General features: G+C 38.3%; 2 protein-coding genes across 21 annotated transcripts in view; one reads left to right on the top strand and one right to left on the bottom strand.

Moving 5' to 3' along the window:
- The window catches only part of eys (eyes shut homolog), a 183,533-nt gene that overhangs the window by 3,987 nt on the left and 161,122 nt on the right, over nt 1–18,424 (top strand). For 2 of the 6 annotated variants that reach the window (XM_029175210.3, XM_055502291.1), the window contains exon 3: nt 14,941–15,027. The exons of 1 other annotated variant lie outside the window; for it this stretch is intronic. The gene's annotated coding sequence lies outside the window, so the exon portion shown is untranslated. Of the gene's footprint in view, nt 1–3,468; nt 3,487–14,940; nt 15,028–18,424 lie in introns of those variants that run through there. 3 more of the 6 variants (XM_055502294.1, XM_055502295.1, XM_055502292.1) reach the window with 3 other exon arrangements.
- Nucleotides 1–18,424, bottom strand: part of adgrb3 (adhesion G protein-coupled receptor B3) — an 89,354-nt gene that overhangs the window by 48,187 nt on the left and 22,743 nt on the right. For 12 of the 15 annotated variants that reach the window (XM_029175237.3, XM_029175238.3, XM_029175235.3 and 9 more), the window contains exon 3: nt 881–991. The exons of the other annotated variants lie outside the window; for them this stretch is intronic. In XM_029175237.3, coding sequence (XP_029031070.1) covers nt 881–991 — 111 coding nt within the window. The remainder of the gene's footprint in view (nt 1–880; nt 992–18,424) is intronic. 15 annotated transcript variants of the gene reach the window in all.

The following is an 18,424-nucleotide window of genomic DNA, read 5'->3' as shown; positions in this document are numbered from 1 at the left end:
GGAAACAACATACCTACAGTACAGTGTGTAAAATGGTAGAGGTGTTAATGATTATACAGTTAGTATCAGTGTGTATGCAGGGTGTGGTGCAACTCAAAATGAGAATGGAAGGAGTCTTTAAACAATGAGAGCAATAGAAAAGAAACAACAGATGAAAAAATTAAAACATTTCCCAAAAATCAAAATAAATAATAAAGATATTGTATGGCAGTTAAAACTAAACCCACCCACAGAAAACAAATGTTCTACAACATAAATGGAAAAAATAACTAAAAAATGAACAAAAATGTAGGTTTTGTCTAAACCTTGCTATCCTTTATTCCACTAACTTCAGGTTTTAGTCAAATTGCTAAGTTGATAGGTTGTAAATGTCATTAGGATCTGAGATAACTTCAGCTTTTTAATTTCTTTGATGCTGCACTTGATTAAGCCACATTGCTTCATTTTATCTCTAAGGGCAGAATCTATCAGTTCAACATTTTGCCAAGTATGTGTTTCATATTTGGCTGAAGGGGTGTTTTTTTATCAAATGACATTTAATTTATCACGCCTTGGAGGAAATGATTAACTACATCAGGGCCTTAGTTTTAAACTGCTGTTTAATTAATCTTCTATGAATATACTGCATGAGTAATCCACTTGCCAACTCTCTACTGTGTGTGACAATAAAACAAACAGAACCACAAAACCCAATTATATACTATGCTCAAAGTATATACTCAGAGATGAGAAATTTATCTTCCTACTTCATATGTTGCAGAATACCATGAGAAAATAATAATGCAAAACATTTCCACTTAAAAGGTGCAGTACAAGAGAGAGCATGCATGATGAAATTAAGTTTAGTTAACAAAATAAAGAAACATAACTATTGTATTACCAGTTTGTGCCATAAATTTAGCAGATTCAGCTTGCTCCTGCAGGGCCTTTGTGTCATGAACTGATCTTGGCCGCTGACTTTTTACTGTATGCTCTCCGATCATTCCATATTCTATGGGACAAAATAGAGTTCATATGAAAGCTAGGCTTATACATGATCTCAGAACAAAAGCTTATTACATACTGTTTATCTTGATGTTTGAAGCAACTGCAGTACATGGCTAGAAACAAAGACCACACAAGTTTGTTTTTTTAGGTTGTCCTTTACTTTAGGTCATAGAACAATGCAACGAATTTTTAAAGGGTGAGTTGGAAGTATTAATTGAGCTGGAAAGCACAGTGTAGACACATAGCAAACATGCAAATAAACTCACATTGAGTTTTGGAGACTTTAACACTTCAACAGACCAGCTCCCACCCACCCACCATCCTGTACACCCCCAAAAGAAAACAAAAGGAAATGAAAGTAAAAATGTGTAAGCCATCAGAAAGCCACAGAGGAGGGGGGGGACATAACATGCTATTGATCCACAGCTTCCTCAACAGTTTGTCATCTTTGTGTCATTTCTCTCTTTTGGAAAATTAGACAAATGTATTCTGAGCTGTATTCATTACAAAGCATGACCTCTTTGCCCTTAGAGGGACAAAGAGACGATGAGTACAATGCTCTGAGCCACACTGTGAAAGGTGATGCTGACAGTATTTTGTTTAGTTAATGATTTGCATCAGCTGTTATAAGTAAAAGCAGCGCGCTGTAAAACAATGGTAAGATCCGACTTACTTAAATAGCTCATGCAAATGACTGTATAACACTTGCTGTAATTAAAACCCAGCATTGCCTTTTACAGCGTGGTCCTAATGAGGTGATTATATCATTTGCTAATAGGCAATGCAGGTGATGCATCAACAAGAAGATCACACATAGCTTATGTTAGTACAGTAGACAGTATAATGCATCAGCCACTGAGAGGGAGGCTGTTTAGTTGTCTGGCTTTTCACTAGCAGTCTCAGTTTCCTGTGTTCATTTCCCCAAATTAGGCTGAAAGCTTAGAGAACCGACCTCCCTTGCAGTGAGGCCTAGAGGAGGAAATCTGTCATCTCATCTGATCATGTTCCACTAAAAGATGAAATTCTATGACTAATTATATGGCAAATCACTTGGCTACAAAAAAGACAGCTGTTTGATCTGTGCATCAGACTGTTGGCATTAACCAAATCAGATGTTTCATGATTGGATTAAGAGAAATAAATAAATAAATCAAGACAAAACGAGCCTTATTCTAACAACAGCTCCCAGTGTAGCACCAGGGAAACCGTGCTTGTCTTTTTACATAAAGAACAGAATATTAAGATGGTTTAATGAAAAGGTAAAAAGCCGCCAGGTAGAAACAAACACTGCAGACGTTTGATGCTGATCGGGATCTTCAGAACCATGACTGGGCAAAGTAACGGGCTTCAGAAGCGTGTTCAAAGATCTTTTCTGATTTGATCTTGGCCACATGTGTTTTGCTCAAATTAAGCGGAGCGCACAGCATGAACCCTTTGCCGGACAATGAAAAGTGCAGGTACACCGATGGACGAACAAAAACAGCAGGCAGTTGATCTAACGATGGCCAGGCTAACTACTGTAGGTGATTCCACAATGTATCTTTTTACTGTGCTTTACACTGTACCCTGCAGTGTCTTGGATCATGAACCAATGTGCCATTTGGCCGAATAAAAGCGATGTCTGATTTACTCAGCTTGAATGTCTGCTACAGTGCTTTGCAGGAAATCATACAAAAATGCAGGGCACAGTGCTTTTAATGAATTTATCTAAACGAATCACTTTCGGAGCTGGAAGACAACAGTGTAGCACTCTCACGCTAGGCTCAGTGGGACTGGATGAATATATAGACATTAAGTCTTTTATTGATATTACTTTTTCAAAACACGCAGAAGTACTGTGTGTTGGAAAATATTTACAGTGTGACTAAATTTAAGTCAATGCTGTAATTGCTATCTGCCGAAGCCCTTTAATCAATAAAAAAAGAAAGAAAGAAATGTAAGAAAGGTGTCTCTGTGCAAGAAGGTACAGAACAGTGCTGTATATACTGTACAGTTGCTATATGTGCTACATTGTTCTTTGTAAACATTAATCATCAGGACCGGCTTCACAACTCTGTCATAGTTTTTGAATTTGATTTGCCTCTGGAAAATACTGATAAGTCAGCCTATTAAATACTGATGTTAGCCCTACAGCCAGTCGCACCGAAGGTAACACTGTGCACAGAAGCGTGTGATGAACAGTTCAAAGGCATTGCCACATACACAAGGAGGCATGATGTCAGAAAGATCCTTAGATGACAAACAGTCATTTTAGAGGACAGATGAATCAAACTGATGTATAAATCAAGCTGCGCATGTTTTACATATAACAAGTCACAGATTGAGGAAATCTTCAATAAATTGTATTGTACTGTAAATCAGCTTTGATGGTAAGCTTTAAAATGCTCAGCCCCTTTGGCAGGCAAATGCGAAGTAATGTTTCAGATGTCTCTCTTTTAGGTGCGTGAGGCCCGCAAAGCTGAGATTTTAATCTTGCTGGTGTGTTTAAAAGAGCCTGAGGTAAAGTAGGAAAACAAGACTCTAGAAAAGTACTGAGAAATAAACAACACTGTAATTGAACAACTAGGATTGTATTTGTGCCCGTGGCTAAATGACAGTACATGCAAGAAACAAACCAGAATTTTAATAACTAGAAGGACAGTCTGTTGTCATTTGTCAAAACAGCCCAACACAATGTGTCTTCACTCAATTATAAGGCAGAGAAGCACATATGATGCATTTAGTGCTTCATTACTCAGAGGATTTACTGTAGAACTTTTAATTTGTGCACTTTTAAAAAGCTTTAGTTTAATATTCATGAGGTGGTTCTCTTTCAGTTGGGACGTCATATTGATATCCATCAGCCAACATCCCATTCACAAATATTCAACACTTTGAGCTTTTGTCACTTTTGTTCCATCGATCATTCATCCTCTATAAGGAGGCACATAACCTTCGTGTCCCTAGCAAAGCATGCACTTTGCTGCTAAGAATTACACAGCACATCTACAGTTGTTACCATGACCATGAATTAACATGTCTGACATCTGATTTTTATGAATATCCAACATATTTGTGGAACATACTTTACAAAATACTGTAGATGAATATGACCTTGGCAGTCGGGTTAAAACAATGCAGCTGTTTTAACATTTGAATCAAAATGACCTAAAGGAGTTGATTCTAAAGAAGAGGTTTCATACTGGCCCAGTATATGTCCACTATGTCATAGTGCATGTTCTTACTGAGTGAACATTAACATTAAAGATTTATTTAGTGCAGACAGTGTCTGGTAGATTGTCTAGACTCTAAACTGTGTTTACTGAAAAAAAGAGTTGAAGGTGATCTTTAGAATGTCATTATACCTCTAAAAATGTTCATTATACTGTAGACTCAGCTTTAAATAGAGAGGTGGACTTTCCCAGGCATATTAACATCACCTGTCAAACACTCACTGTACATTATACTGTATAAAATAGTATTTTATAGTTTGTAATATTAGTAATACTTTATATAGTCAAAAACTGTAGTAATAGTAATATTTTGTTTGGGTTTGTTTTTGATAAACTGTCCAGCTCCTCCAAATAATAATGAAGGTAACAACAAGTTGTTTTGCTGGCACTATAATAATAGAACTTCTCAGGTCTTTAGCCGTCAGCAGATTCACAGCAGTTTAGTTATTTATTTGTGTTTTGGATCATTATAAATCCATGAGATACACAAAAAGCTACATTAGGATAACTACAGTAACAGCTTACGATGCTATGAAGTGCGACTCACATTTTGGGAACCTTGCGTATATTAACCACTGTCAAAAACATTTAGTGAAACCTCTCGCACTCTCACCATTTTGCTGTTTATCACATTTTACATTTTTAAAGCTAGTCATTTGTTAAAGCAATTAGTACTCTAGTAAAAGTAAAAAAACAAACTAAAACCTGTAATTACATCCAGCAAGTCTTTCTAAAGCTGCCTGCAATGACGCTGTTGTCTGCCACCATGCTGTGCCATTAGTTTATAATGGTGACCATTCTGCCTGCATTCTGTCAGGGATTATAAACAAATCAGCTGAATAATAAAGAGCTTTGAGGTACTATATTAGACTCTTTCAGGACAACTTACTCCCCCTTCAAATGAAACTAGCTGCAATGATTAGGTGCTAATCTTGTGGTTTATGCTACTTTGCACGTCGCTCTTAACGCAAGGCATTACTGGCTTCTCCAAAAAGAAAAGGAAGCTAGCTGTTGTTTCAATCAGCTTTGGAAGCTGGTCTCCAGGGATGCATATGTTAGCAAAGCCAGCACTGCATGCAGCAACACAAAACGGTCATGGCAGCTGTGAAAGTGCCAAAACAATAAAAGATTTTTGGCCAAGATGCCGGCTCAATTTGCAGCTTGCCACAGTACGCATGTGCAGCAACCTTGTCACCACTGGAAAGTGACCTCAGCAGGTGACAATATGTGAGGGTTACAAAAGGCACGTACTAGAGCTCAGGATTTGAGGCAGCTGTGTTACTACGTACTTGTGTGCTGCTGCCCACACAGGCCTTCATCACAGTGTCAAAGATGTGCAAACATGGATAGTGTTGGACAGTATTTTCCCAAGCCAAACTATTTATAGAGGTCGGATTTTGTGGACTAGAAGCTTTTCTGACCCATCATGTCATATTGATGCTTTCAAACCTGATAAACATATTTAAAAAGGTATTCACACCTGAACTACTAATCTTGTCTTACTACTATACTGTAGGTACACACAGTTTACATTAAAAACAAATGAAGACTCATAAAATCAAAGAGACTGAGTGGATTCTCCCTGGGTGCACAACCTTTGTCATAATTGAGGCTTTGATCCACTGCATGCAGGGAATTTAAAGCTGGCAGTAATCAACAGCCAACAGAGTCCAATAGAAGATATTTTTATTTCCAGGTTCATCTTCACAGCGTGGACATGTTCCATGTGTAATTTTATTGAAAGGCAGTAAAAGCCAGCCCCATGTCCAGTGACTGATGTGTCTAACCTTGCATGAAATGAGCCTTTACTAAGAAGCCCTTATGAGTGGCTTCTATCAGGGGCACTCTGCTTACCTTGCTCCATGCATTCCTGCCCCCTGACTCCCTGACTGTAACAAACGTAGCTTCTAATGAGAGGCACTTTATTACCACTGCACTTTGAATAGCGTAGGTTTCCAAAATGGAGACAAGTGTCCAGTCGCAGATCAGGAAGAGGGATGCTGACCCACTCCTTAGAAGCATTTCTCACTTCAGCATTTCCATAGCTAAGCTATTATGGTGAATTGAAGGGAGTATTTAGCAAATATTTCTGACTGTCAGTTGCAAAAACTAATATATAAATTATTTCAGTCTCACATTAGTTATGTAATGTTCAATTCCTTGTTAATCCCAAAGTGCAGGAGAATTAGCAAAGCCAGTTCTGTTTGATGCATATTTTTCCAAAATACAAACATTACCAGTTACTACTATCAACATATGCAGTAACAGCCACAATAAAAATGTTACAACAACAAAAATGCATTCTGAGGAAAGCAAAAGACATACATAATGAAATAATTACATTAATATATGCATGTATGCATTGCTGTATATTTGCTTATTTATGCCCAGCAAATTAGAGGAAAGAAAGGACAATGCATTTTCTTAATGTAAATGTCCATGCTTTAGAAAGAAAATAATTTCCATTAAAAAATAATGGGGAAGGTTATGATGATGATGATTATGGTTTAATGATGATGCACCATATTTCTGCTATTGATTCCAGTTCTGCATCTTACATGTTACTTAAACCTTAAAATCTTATACCTTCTTATCTTATATCTTATGCCTCAAATACCATTCAGAATTTATGTTACTCTACTACATGTCCTCCATTTTCTTTCAGCTATTATACAAACCCTCCACTATTGGTGGGACCATATGCTTGAGCCAATCCGAAAAACTCAATTAGTCCTTCATTAAGAAAATGAGGGGGTTGCACAGAATCTGATACAAATTACAAATTGTCCTCTGAGACGTACAATTATCCATCATATTCCTTCTGCCATCTGTTTGCTTCCTGTTGACTCTCCTAATGACTTAGATTGAAGCCAAATTAGAATTCTGTACTACTGCCACTGCACCTCATTGAAAAGTCATGTGAAGTTGCCTAAAAATGGAGTGTGGTGAGACGAGAATACACAGACACACTGTGCAGTGGTTGCAAGTAGAGGGGATATATTTTGTGTTACTGATGTGTAGGCAAACGGGAGCTGCTTGGAATTACATTGACAATTTACAGCACAATGCTAAATCATGAGGCTGTAGAGCAGTACCTCTCAAAGCAACCTAGATGGAGCTCTGACGTTATCAAAGCACTGCATCAAGAAGCCCTGTTGCTGGGTGCTGTGAGCAGATCGTTCCTCCTCTTTTTCATACACTTCAGGGAACACGGCTCAGCAGTCTGTTTTCATATCATTTCAAGTCCTCCAAATATGTATAAATTGAATACCTGCTCTGTCAAATGCTCCACAGTTGAGATGCATATTTCACAATCCAATCATTATACTTTGATAATAAGCTGCCACAACATGAAAATCTGAAGCATAAACCTCATTGCTGGGGTTGTAAACAAATGTCTGTTTATCAATCTTCATAAGTACTAAATAAGAGGCCAGAGAAGACTGGAAACAGCAGTAATGTATGAATACACGCATTTCCCTGTCACTTATTTACTGAGAGGTACGCTGTGCATGATAATGTGCGAAATGTGTCGTGCTTTCAGTTGAGCTGCATGATGCTATCAGAAAATGGGTCCGCCTATGGAGCATTTTAAAGTGAAAGCAATGCCAAGATTGCGGCTTATAACTTGCAAAATCACCAGCCTTTTCAAAAAGCGACACTGCTGAACCACCCGTGACTAAAACTGGGCTGCTGCAAGGAACACAACTGAAAGGACTACTGTGCACTGACAGAAACAAGGATGGAAGCGGATTACTAATGAAACCATTTCAAAAAGAGAAGTCATGTTACAAGAACAGTATAGGAACTAACTACACAAACTAGGGGTGGAATAGTAAGGCTTTCTCAAATCTGGGCCACCATCTAATGCTTAGAGCATTTAATGAAGTATTCTGTTGTAAGTTTGGACTACAGTATGTGCCTTAAAATTAGATTTTTTTCAGCTGGTGATTTCATATTTGTTTGTAGATTTTGTATAATTATCCCTTTTATGTGCTCTACTACAATGCTCCTGCTGGGCCATTGGAAAACTATGGAGGCAGGTCTTGGCGTTGGTATAAAAACGCACAACCCCAGTAGATGACCTGGCAGTAACGCACACTGCCAAGTTCAACGCCACCATGCCAAGCAATGCATCTGTCAAGTGAGAAACATGACACATTTTTTAGCACCTTTGCGACTGCAGCCAATTTTTCAAAGAGCATACCTTGTCCTTTTCTGAGCCATTTTGCTTGGCATACCAAGTTGTGACCTTCGATTTAATAGAGTCATGGTTTGGCGTCAATGGAAATTCCTCACTAATAAAAGAAAAATGATTCCCCCAACAAAAATTAAAAGAGCACAACACAATATGGACTCTGTAACCATGGAGGCAAATGTGGTTGGATGACCATATTTCGTAGGAAGATAAATCATTTCCAACAGCCCCTAATGAGACTTTCATAATTCATACTGTCAGGCTTTCCAGCGCACCAATCATGTCGGATCCTTTTGCAGCGGTAAAACCCAGTGCTTCAGACTGCCACCCTGCATCTATCAGCACTGGGAACATTGTGTCATATGCAAGTTAGTCATGAGGAAGATGCCTGCAACATGCCCTGTCTTGGCTCATTGGCTAAGCTCATGTTAAAGCAAATATGCTCTCCAAAATAATTACAAGGACACAGTGGCGATGCTGAAATATCCTCAGACAAGAGCACAACAGCAGCGCAATAGGATTTTTATTTAATGGATTTTCGTGCCAAGTCTGGCAAGATGACAAGCATCACAGTTATTGCAAGTTTCAAAGTTGTGCATGGCTGCTCTGAGTCGTAATAACAGTTTTTGTTTATATAACTAAGAGCATTCATTTGAATGGATTGTTCTCTTTCAAAGTATTTGATATTTATGCATTATAATCTTATACAATGGTTGTTTTGCCTGTAGCTTTGCATGGATAAAACAATCTAAATACTTAATTCAGTAAATATAATCTGTAAATCTTTGTGACCTGTCCTTTAACCTGTAATGTTTTCTTTTTTTTTGTTAGACTGTGGTAAAGTGTTGAGGGACAGAGAAAATTGGAAAAACAAGAGAGGAATCTCAGTGGGAATTCAGTCTCAAGACCAAGGGGAGTATTTAGTTCAAGAGGCAGGAGATTTAACCACTTGATTGTTATTAGAAAACCCAAAATGTTCTAGAGGAATAATACACAATTTAGTGTGACCACAGATTATTTTATCGTGGTTTTAGGATCTTTGATGTTGCTGCAATATAAAGTCATAAAACTGAGCTGTTCTGTACCATCTGGTCAAAGCATAATGGTTTTAAGTTTATGCATGGCTTCACAGTATTATTTTTCTAACTTTGGCAACAACATATCAAAGAGATGCTAAGTACTGTTAACGTAATAGAGTTCAGAAGCGTTATCTTAATTTTAAATTATGCTGAATATTGCTGTTGAAATTATGCTGAGACTTTGTGGAGGATAATTGTAATTTTAGCCAGGCAAAGTAATAGTGTGAAATAAGGGAAGGCAGGGTACATTAAAACTGGAATAATTAATTCATGATGCTTTTTTTTGCATGCTGTAAAGGGTCTCAGGTTATTATCCACTAGCAGCCTTTGGAATCAATCAAATTGATGATTTACAGGATAGGTCACAAATACAGAAACTGGTACATTCATTTGCATTTTATGTGTTTTTGGGTCTTTCTCCTCAACCTATTTAAAGACTATCCTGTGAACCATGAGAAATGCTCAGTGATTTGTCTATATGCAAACAGCTGTGCTGCCAATGGTGGTGGAAGATAAAAGAATCACTGCAAGCATTCACTTACTGTATCAATGCTAAGAGAGGATAAAGACTAGTGAAGCTTCTTCAGTATCCTTGTTAGACAATGTGACACTAATAAAACTTCTTAGTTTTCTCTACAAGATCTACAAATAATAAATTATCATCCACACTGTGTACACACAGACTCTGGGCAAAATTGCTATTGCTGTCATTTGAAATCAAAATAATATCCCATTGTATTTTTACGGCCCAGTTACAAATTATAAATTTGCTTTAGTGTCTGTACAATGACCTCCATTGTCCTCAGGCTATAAAGTCAGATCATGATAAATACTTCTAACTGAAATCAATAAAAGCATTAGCCAGTTTAATAAGGTTACATTTCATGCAAATATGATAATATTATATTTGTCAAAATGTACACTTTTAAAAAAGAATTCCCTACTCTTGCTCACATTACAGATAAACAATTCATGTTTCAACTGTGCATGTTGTCTGAATAGTGAACCTTACTTACAGTATATCTTTAGCTGTGTAGGCATGTGAAGCATTTAAACGCAAAAAGGCAAGAATGATGATATGTAAACTCATCAACCAAGCCAGAATGCGAGTTCCTATCAGGCGGCTTTATGAAAGAAAAGTATAGCTCCCGATCCTGCGCTAAGGCATAGCCTGCCTCAAATCCACGCAACTGAAAGGACTTCAGTGACAGCTCTTGTTATACGCAATAGCAACGGCAGCCAAGAGTGACATTGGTATTGGAAATTAATTGTTTTTTAATGTGCATGTCTCCATCGTCCACCACCACATAGCCATGCACCATTAATGTGGTCAATTAGCCATTCAACATCTTACCGTTGGCCAATGTATGGAATTGATTAGCTCACCACAAGCTTTCCCTGCAGTCTATCATGTCCAGAATATTAAGTGTTATGTGTAAAAAAAGAAACTAAGAACACAAGCTAAATTAAATCTGCTTTAACTCAAACATAACTGCTCTGCAATCGTATTCCACCCAAGAATGCACATTAAAAAACAAAACATATTTCATATTTCCATTCCTACAGTATATACGACACGCTCTTAGTACAGCTGGTAAGTGTAATTAGTGAGAAACAAGCCTAACGTACCGTAGACCCTCTTATTAAAGTCCTTTTTTCTAAACATAGAAAATAGTGCTCCTTCAACTTAGCTCCCGAGCCTTTTTGGCTATGATGACATTAAGGATGATTGAAGTGCATTATCTGGGCACACAATGGCTGCTGTCCATTCAGCTGTGCCCTGCAGAGCACTGAAATAAGGAGCTGGCGACACACTCACTGCAGAGAAACCTGGAGTTTTAAAGGCCCATGACACCCGGGCCCCCAAATAGCTTTGGCTGAATAGCCTGTCTGACCTATTGTTGGCAAGTTCGTGTTATTGTCGGTGTACCTGTCTGATACGCAGTCAAAGCTCTCAGGTCTTCTCCCTCTCAGCAAAAGTGCTGTAAGGCTTAAAAAGGAGGTCATTTTAAAACATTTTCCTTTTTTCAATGCACTCATGGAACCAGGTGAAGTGGTTAATTTTCAGGGAATAATCTGTCACGCCTCTGGCAAGTCTTCTATACTGTATAATGTCTCCCCAGTTTATTGGGATATGGATGAGTGCGACAAAATGACTCACTGTATTTACCTTCCTGATAGTGCTTGGAATAACTTCCCACTCATGATGAATGAAGATGGCTGTGTGCATGCATTAAAAAATCAATATGTATGTATTATTCAGTGTTCAACATTTCCTCATATCAACAACTTGCTTTTTCTGTTTCTCACAGAAAATTACAAAGTGTGTTTGTGAGCCTGAATGACAAAGCCATTTCCTTCCATTTCCTTTGCACTTCCGTAAGATCAGCCTTAATGAGCTTTTCAATGCAACAAATGTAGCCCCATGCATATATTTTTGTCTCCCTACTGTAATCAGCAAAGGGAAAATCTGTCTTTTCATGCACTCTCTTGTGCTCATCTAATTAGAATTTATTAAACTAGGCAAAAGTTCAAGGACATCAATAACTGCATTTTCCTCCACACACAGAGCGAGTTAGACATTAGTAAGGGAGAGTACACCAAATGGGCGAAGGAACCATTTTAGTCTTGACTATTCTTTCACCTCATTATGGTATAAAAAGGCACTGATGAATGCATTTTTTTAAGTATTCCTCCTGATTTCAAATTGGGCAGCACTGAATGTTCAAATAAATCAACTACATTCTGCCAGTAATTGAATCTCTGTGGACATAAGATGATATAAAAATAGAGGGTAATCAGGGGGCACATTAGACTATTCTTGTATTTACTGAATACTGCAGACAACAATGCAATGGCGTTACTATCTTCCTTCATAAACACAGTCCACACATAAATAATATAGTAAAGTCTGCGTAAAGTCAACATTTTACTTACTAACATTTAATTTGAAGTTACTTGAGATGCAATGCCTTCTTCAGTCTAGTGTTAAAAGAACAGCTAGTGCATGTACAGTACTGTACTACTGGATTTGAAGTAAACTCTCTTTTTAGACAAAATGCCAAAGATACATTTGCACATTCACAGTTGGTGGTGTTAAATTATCTACAAAGTGATTTGTTATGTTTGTCACCTCCTTTTCCAATTACAAATAAAGCAATGTATGTATTTTGCAGCTGAAGATAAATCTGTATGGATTAGTTGGTACATGGTGTGCAATATTCCCATTTCTTTTACAATGTGATGTTGCTGCAGCCACCTGAATGTGATGCCAAATTTACTATTCATGCTGAATACATAATAAGGAACACTGCATTATAAATTAACAGTAGCCCAGACATAGAAAATTCAGTATCACATGAAATTCTATTCTCATACTGGACTGTAGCATACAGTATGTGGGATGTCTAATGCTGCCCACTGTGGATGGTCTAGTCATATATTTAAAAAAATTAAATAAAATGAATTTCCTTCTTACCAGCTCACACATTGTGTATCATATGGGGGAGCAACAAACAAAATCAAAAAGAATGTAGCAACTTCTTAGCGCTGAGTGACTAAGCCTCACACAGTTAGTTGGACTCTGGTCTGTTCTGGAGAACTGTGGTTATGTAATGTGTCATACCACTGCATTCTGCTGATTAACAATATCACCATCAACTGCTGCTTTAGTTGTGGTTATACAGTACAGCCACCTTCAAACCATTTTAATAGGCCCATCACTCTCCCAGATATAAACGGTATCCTGCCCTATTATTATAATACTGTGGTGCTGAGGCAACTATTAAGTGACTTCTTTAGTCCATTAGAGGTAAGATAATTGGCAGCAATATTCGAAAAATTCATCTGTTGCAGCTGCTTGTTTGACATTCTCTTGTCTTGTGTTCTGAAGGACTATTTTAGGATTTTGCTCTTGTGTTTTGAACAAACATGTACTCTCTCTGATGTTCCCTAGGTTTTGACATTTCAATTTTAGAGATTGTTTGCAGAGGAACAATTGTTTGAAATATGTTACTGCGTCAATAACCTCAATAACAATGACCTTTAGTGTCCTAATGCATGCCCCTGTCCCTTTTTAGCTGATTTCTAAAATCTCATACATTAGCAAGACTGCATGAACGCATCAATCAATATGATGTGAGCGAGCGTCATCTGGGGTTACGCGTAAGTGTCACATCACAGACTCACTGATTGACTGACTGTCCAGCAGATCGTTGTGCTCGTACCTCACATTTATTGGTTTCTCGCAAAACAAGCAACATTTTCCTACGTTTAGAATGCAGATGCACTGAGCGAGATTGACAGCACTCTGATCCAAATAAAACAGGGCAGCATCAAGGGAGGCAGTCGCCTTAAGAGGAGGGAAGGTCGTTTGCTAGCCCTGCCTTCGCCTCAGTAATAGAGAGAGAGAGAGACCTGACATCTTTTTAAAGTGATCTGGAAAACATTTGTCTTAACCAATTTTTCTCAGTGTTTCATTCATTGATCTATTATTATTATAAGAAGGTATAATAAAGTAAAACAGTAGGTAAAATAGTGTTATTTTTCAGTACTGTGTATTGATACTTTTACCATAATGCTATTTCATTTTGAGTGCTTAACAACTTTAGCCATATTTTGAAAGTATAGGTTATGTAAATATGAAAACAGTGTGCACCACAGACAGGCTTCAGAGGACTGCAGCCTAGCCCAAACAGAAAAAATGCTAAGCTAGCCTATTCTCACAGGCCTTTTATGCGAGGATCGGTAGAACGGGTCCAGCTGCTCCCACGCAGCTCCTGTTCACTACAATCTTCATTTCCAGACCAAATCATAAGTTCCAACCAACCAGCCAGCATCCCACCACACGGCACATGGGTTTAATCATACTGGATTTTCTCATTTGGCGTCCGATAGCACTAATAGATGTACTGTATCTCTTTTTAGCTGCTGTACATGTCTGGTTAACCTTTCAAGACTCAAGGAAGGTACAACAGTAATAGTTTGACTATAATGCACTGTCTGGTGACATTTATATATTCCACATATTAGCACTCTTAGCAGCATATACTAAACTCTATAGCTTTGTGTGTACTTACTAGTAGAGTACTATAATACCACAATATAAAATACTACATGCTGCTTAAAGAAAACCAGCTATAACAGGCAATAGTCAGTTACAATACAACAATTCATATTAATAAAAGGACTGATCATAATGTTATCGCTTGTTGTGATTACTCCCATTAATGGCAACGTATTTTCACTTAGCGTTATCTTAGCAATTTTTCTTGGCAACAATTAGTGTTTCCCGCTGGTTATTTCCAGTGGCGTTCTGGAGGCAGACAGCAGTGGCACGTAGGCCGACTAATCTATCAACTGATAAACACATGTAACATCTGTGCTGTGAATTTTGTTGACTAAACTCAATTATTTGGAGATAAATCAATCGTAATAAATAACATTTATCCTTTCTTTTCCAAAGATTCTTCATCAGCACCAACTAAGCATAAAGGGAAGATTGCTATAACTGGTGGGGCACCAAGCAAGGGTAATACTACAGTAAGTGGAGGTTAGTTTACCTTACATCCAATACAAAATCTTTCTTGAACATTGAACTAAAACCAAACAATTTACACAAACACTGCATTGCCAATAAAATGATCATATAGAAATCATTGTGTTTGTGTGTTTAACAATTCCTGCAGGGAAAGGCATTATATGAATATATACAGTAGTATATGTGTAGTTTCTTTTCAAATAAACAGCCATGTAAATAGCTAAAACTAATGAGCCCAGACACATTTTCCATGACTATATTTATAGGTTAATGTAAAATGCAATACATTCATTTGAAGTGCAATCAGCAGTTCCAGTGTCTCTAGGCACCCTGCAGAGACAGGAGACAGGATTCATTATATTATACACTCAATAATTCATTGCAAATGAGGCGTTCTTGTTTCTCCGTGTTTTCATGTCTCGGCCAGCGTTTGCTTCGGAGACTGCATTGACTGACCTCCTCCGTGATCAACTTACGATTAGCTAGGACCCCTTGCTTGGGTAAACTACTTCCTACAGCACCACCTAGCAGAGACGCCTACTTTGTCACAGCTTCTGCAAGTGTCACATGCAGCGGAAGTAACTTCCAAAGGGGATCTCACAGGAGCACAAATCAGTGGGAGATTTTCTCTCATTATCTTTTCCCTGCAATAGCCAGCTGCTCAATAATTTGTGGCTGCAGCTTTACCCCTCCAGTTCCATTTTATTCATTCTCTGACCGTTCTTTTTTCTACTTTAGAGGTGCTTTATTAATAGCATCCCTACTTTCCTCTTAAACAATGCAGTAAACCTTTGATTGTAATGTACTGTGGACAACAGGAGGCTTTCATAAAAGTCTAATGCACTTCTTTTTTTCTTTTTTTATAAGTCAAGGGGTTCCATCCAGTGATTTGCATGTACAACTATATATAAAACATGTTCCACGGCCAAATTAAGTGCCCGCTATTGTGAAAACCACCAGGTACATTTTTATATGCCTGTTTAATATACTGTATATGCAAGTAAAATAAGAATAGTAGCTTTACACTTGGTCCCTTCATGATGACGTGACCACTTTCAACCATTTCATTTTCTTATGGAACTCCAAAAATCTGAACCGAGCACTCATTTTCTGATTATACATTTGTATATAGTAAATATTAACAGATGTTAGGGGGTGACATACTGAGTTACTGAATTTATTATATATTTTATTTGATACATCTTTAAATTTTGAATGTATTTACTTCAAAGCACAGTGTGGCTGCAGTTGGCTTATTATGAAGTAGGTACTTGTTTATGCTTCAGTAGCATTTAGCTGGTAATGAGGAGCTGTGGGCATACTACATTCATCAGCACAATCGATCAAAACTCAGGTGAAAAAGAGCATGCACGAGTCACTTCGGATGTTCCAATCCATCTGTGCTTACGTGACGCCTTTGCACTCGCCCACCCCCACCCCGCATCCAATGCCACTAGAGTCACGCCTTCTATCTATTCAGCAGCGGGTGAGGGGAGGGCAAAGGCCTCTGCAGTGCCACGAGCAGCACAAAGTGCAGCTTCTGGAGTTAGAACAAGAAGACTTTTGTTTGCTAACTCAGTGGGGTTCAGTGCTCTGATGTCTGCTACATTTAGTTTCTGCCCTGGTAAACGACTGTGTTTATTAACGTCAGCTACCAAACCAGCAACTCTGTTTCTACTTCTCAAAAACCTGGCAGAGTAAATTGCATCAAGTACTTAACACTGTAAAGTGAATTCAACCTTCTGGGTCACAGAAGAGGCAGATCTCTACTTTGTTTGTGTTTTGAGCTGGCTTCATAATAAATGCATCAAAATGAGCTGCGTATCACATAGTGTATGAAGTGGCTTTATAATTAAATCTAAAAAAGCAGAGAAGGCTGTGGGGGGGGACAACTTGCCCAGCTCCTTGTTACTAAGCAACCAAGTGAACCACCGTTCATACCAGTCTGGCCATATTTAAGGCAGGGTGAGGAGAATCTGGACTTCCTGACCGCCTCGGTTCTTCCTGGCTATGCTTCGTTAAAGGACAAAGCAATAGCAGCGTAGACAGCAGATCAAGTCTAAGTGGGGTGTTTGAAATTCCTTTAATGAGAACTTGGCTCGTTTAGAAGCAATATTGAGACTGCTAAGCTGATGCGGCTTGAATGTAAAGCAGCTGGCTAGTAGTGGTGGTTAGGGCAATAAATCCTTTGCCGAGTTTTAAAACAAGTGAGCAGGACAGGACCCAAAGACAAACGCGGGAAGAGATTTTGGATAATGTGAAGTATTTGTTTAGCTTGGAATAAGGACAACGTCACTATAAGATACAAGCAAAAGCAGATAGGGTTTAATTGTTAGTGGGTTCTAAATGAAGGATATGGACTCACTGAGACCTTAAAGGAGGCAGCCATTGGTCAATATGTGCAAACAGAAAGACAGATGAGACTCTTTGTTAGATATTTTTGACTGTTGCCTTATTGAATTCCATTAAAAGTTGCAAATTTAAGCAATATTCAGCAGCAAGCTGTCTAAAAGTTTTTCGAACCCAACTTTTTAAAATCTCCCCAACAATTTTTTTTAAATAAATGTTTCAACACAAAATACAACGTGTTACTACCGGGCTGCTGGTCCTAAAAATTCTGACTCATGCAATATTTTAAAGTGTTTTAAAGTGCACAGCTGTCCCATAAAGCGTGTGAAAGTGGGCTGTAGAGGATGTAAATGTCCAGAAAGCACTCGCTCCTACCCAGCCAATATCCATCCTATGTTTATGGGCCCCTGCCTATGTGTCAAGTTCATTTGGGTTCAGCAGCAGGCGGGAAGCCCATGACAGTACCACCCACCTTTTTATAGCGTTTGACAGCCATCTGCATGACAGATAACCGAGACGCGAAATTCATTTGAATAATGCAGGCATTCTTGGCTGCGCTGCGATGCCAAAGCTCAGGTGATAGTCGAGAGACAGCGTCTAACTAGTGCTCACACACCTGTCTGACTAAACGCTCAATGACACAGGTGCTTCATGAGTGTCCTCTTTTGCATTTCAGGGGCCATTCAAGTGGGCGCAGTGTGTTTGGCTGACGATAGAAAGTGCTGGTTTTAACTGTGATTATTTAAAACGAGGATGAGCATAAAGTTCACTGATCCTATCTGAGGTCAGAGTTCCCCTGTTAGCTAACCTATTTTTTTTTCTTTTTATCTATTCTTATCTAAGAACAGTGTTCCTGCACCTGCTCCTTCTTAATTCTGCACACATGCTGCACCTACTGTACAAGGACAGAGGTTTGGGAGATCGTTTTTACATTGCCCATTTCTTTTTCAGCAGAATGTAGGTGCACGATGAGTAAGATACATTTTACATCTCGAGGTTTAATTTGCCTACTGTACCGACCACCTTCATTAAAACCATCTGAGTCTGAAGGGATGAGCTG

This window comes from Betta splendens, chromosome 15 (genome assembly GCF_900634795.4).
Source record: "Betta splendens chromosome 15, fBetSpl5.4, whole genome shotgun sequence".
Taxonomy (NCBI): domain Eukaryota; kingdom Metazoa; phylum Chordata; class Actinopteri; order Anabantiformes; family Osphronemidae; genus Betta; species Betta splendens.
The sequence above is the reverse complement of the archived record's forward strand: the minus strand, read 5'-3'. Positions and strand labels throughout refer to the sequence as shown.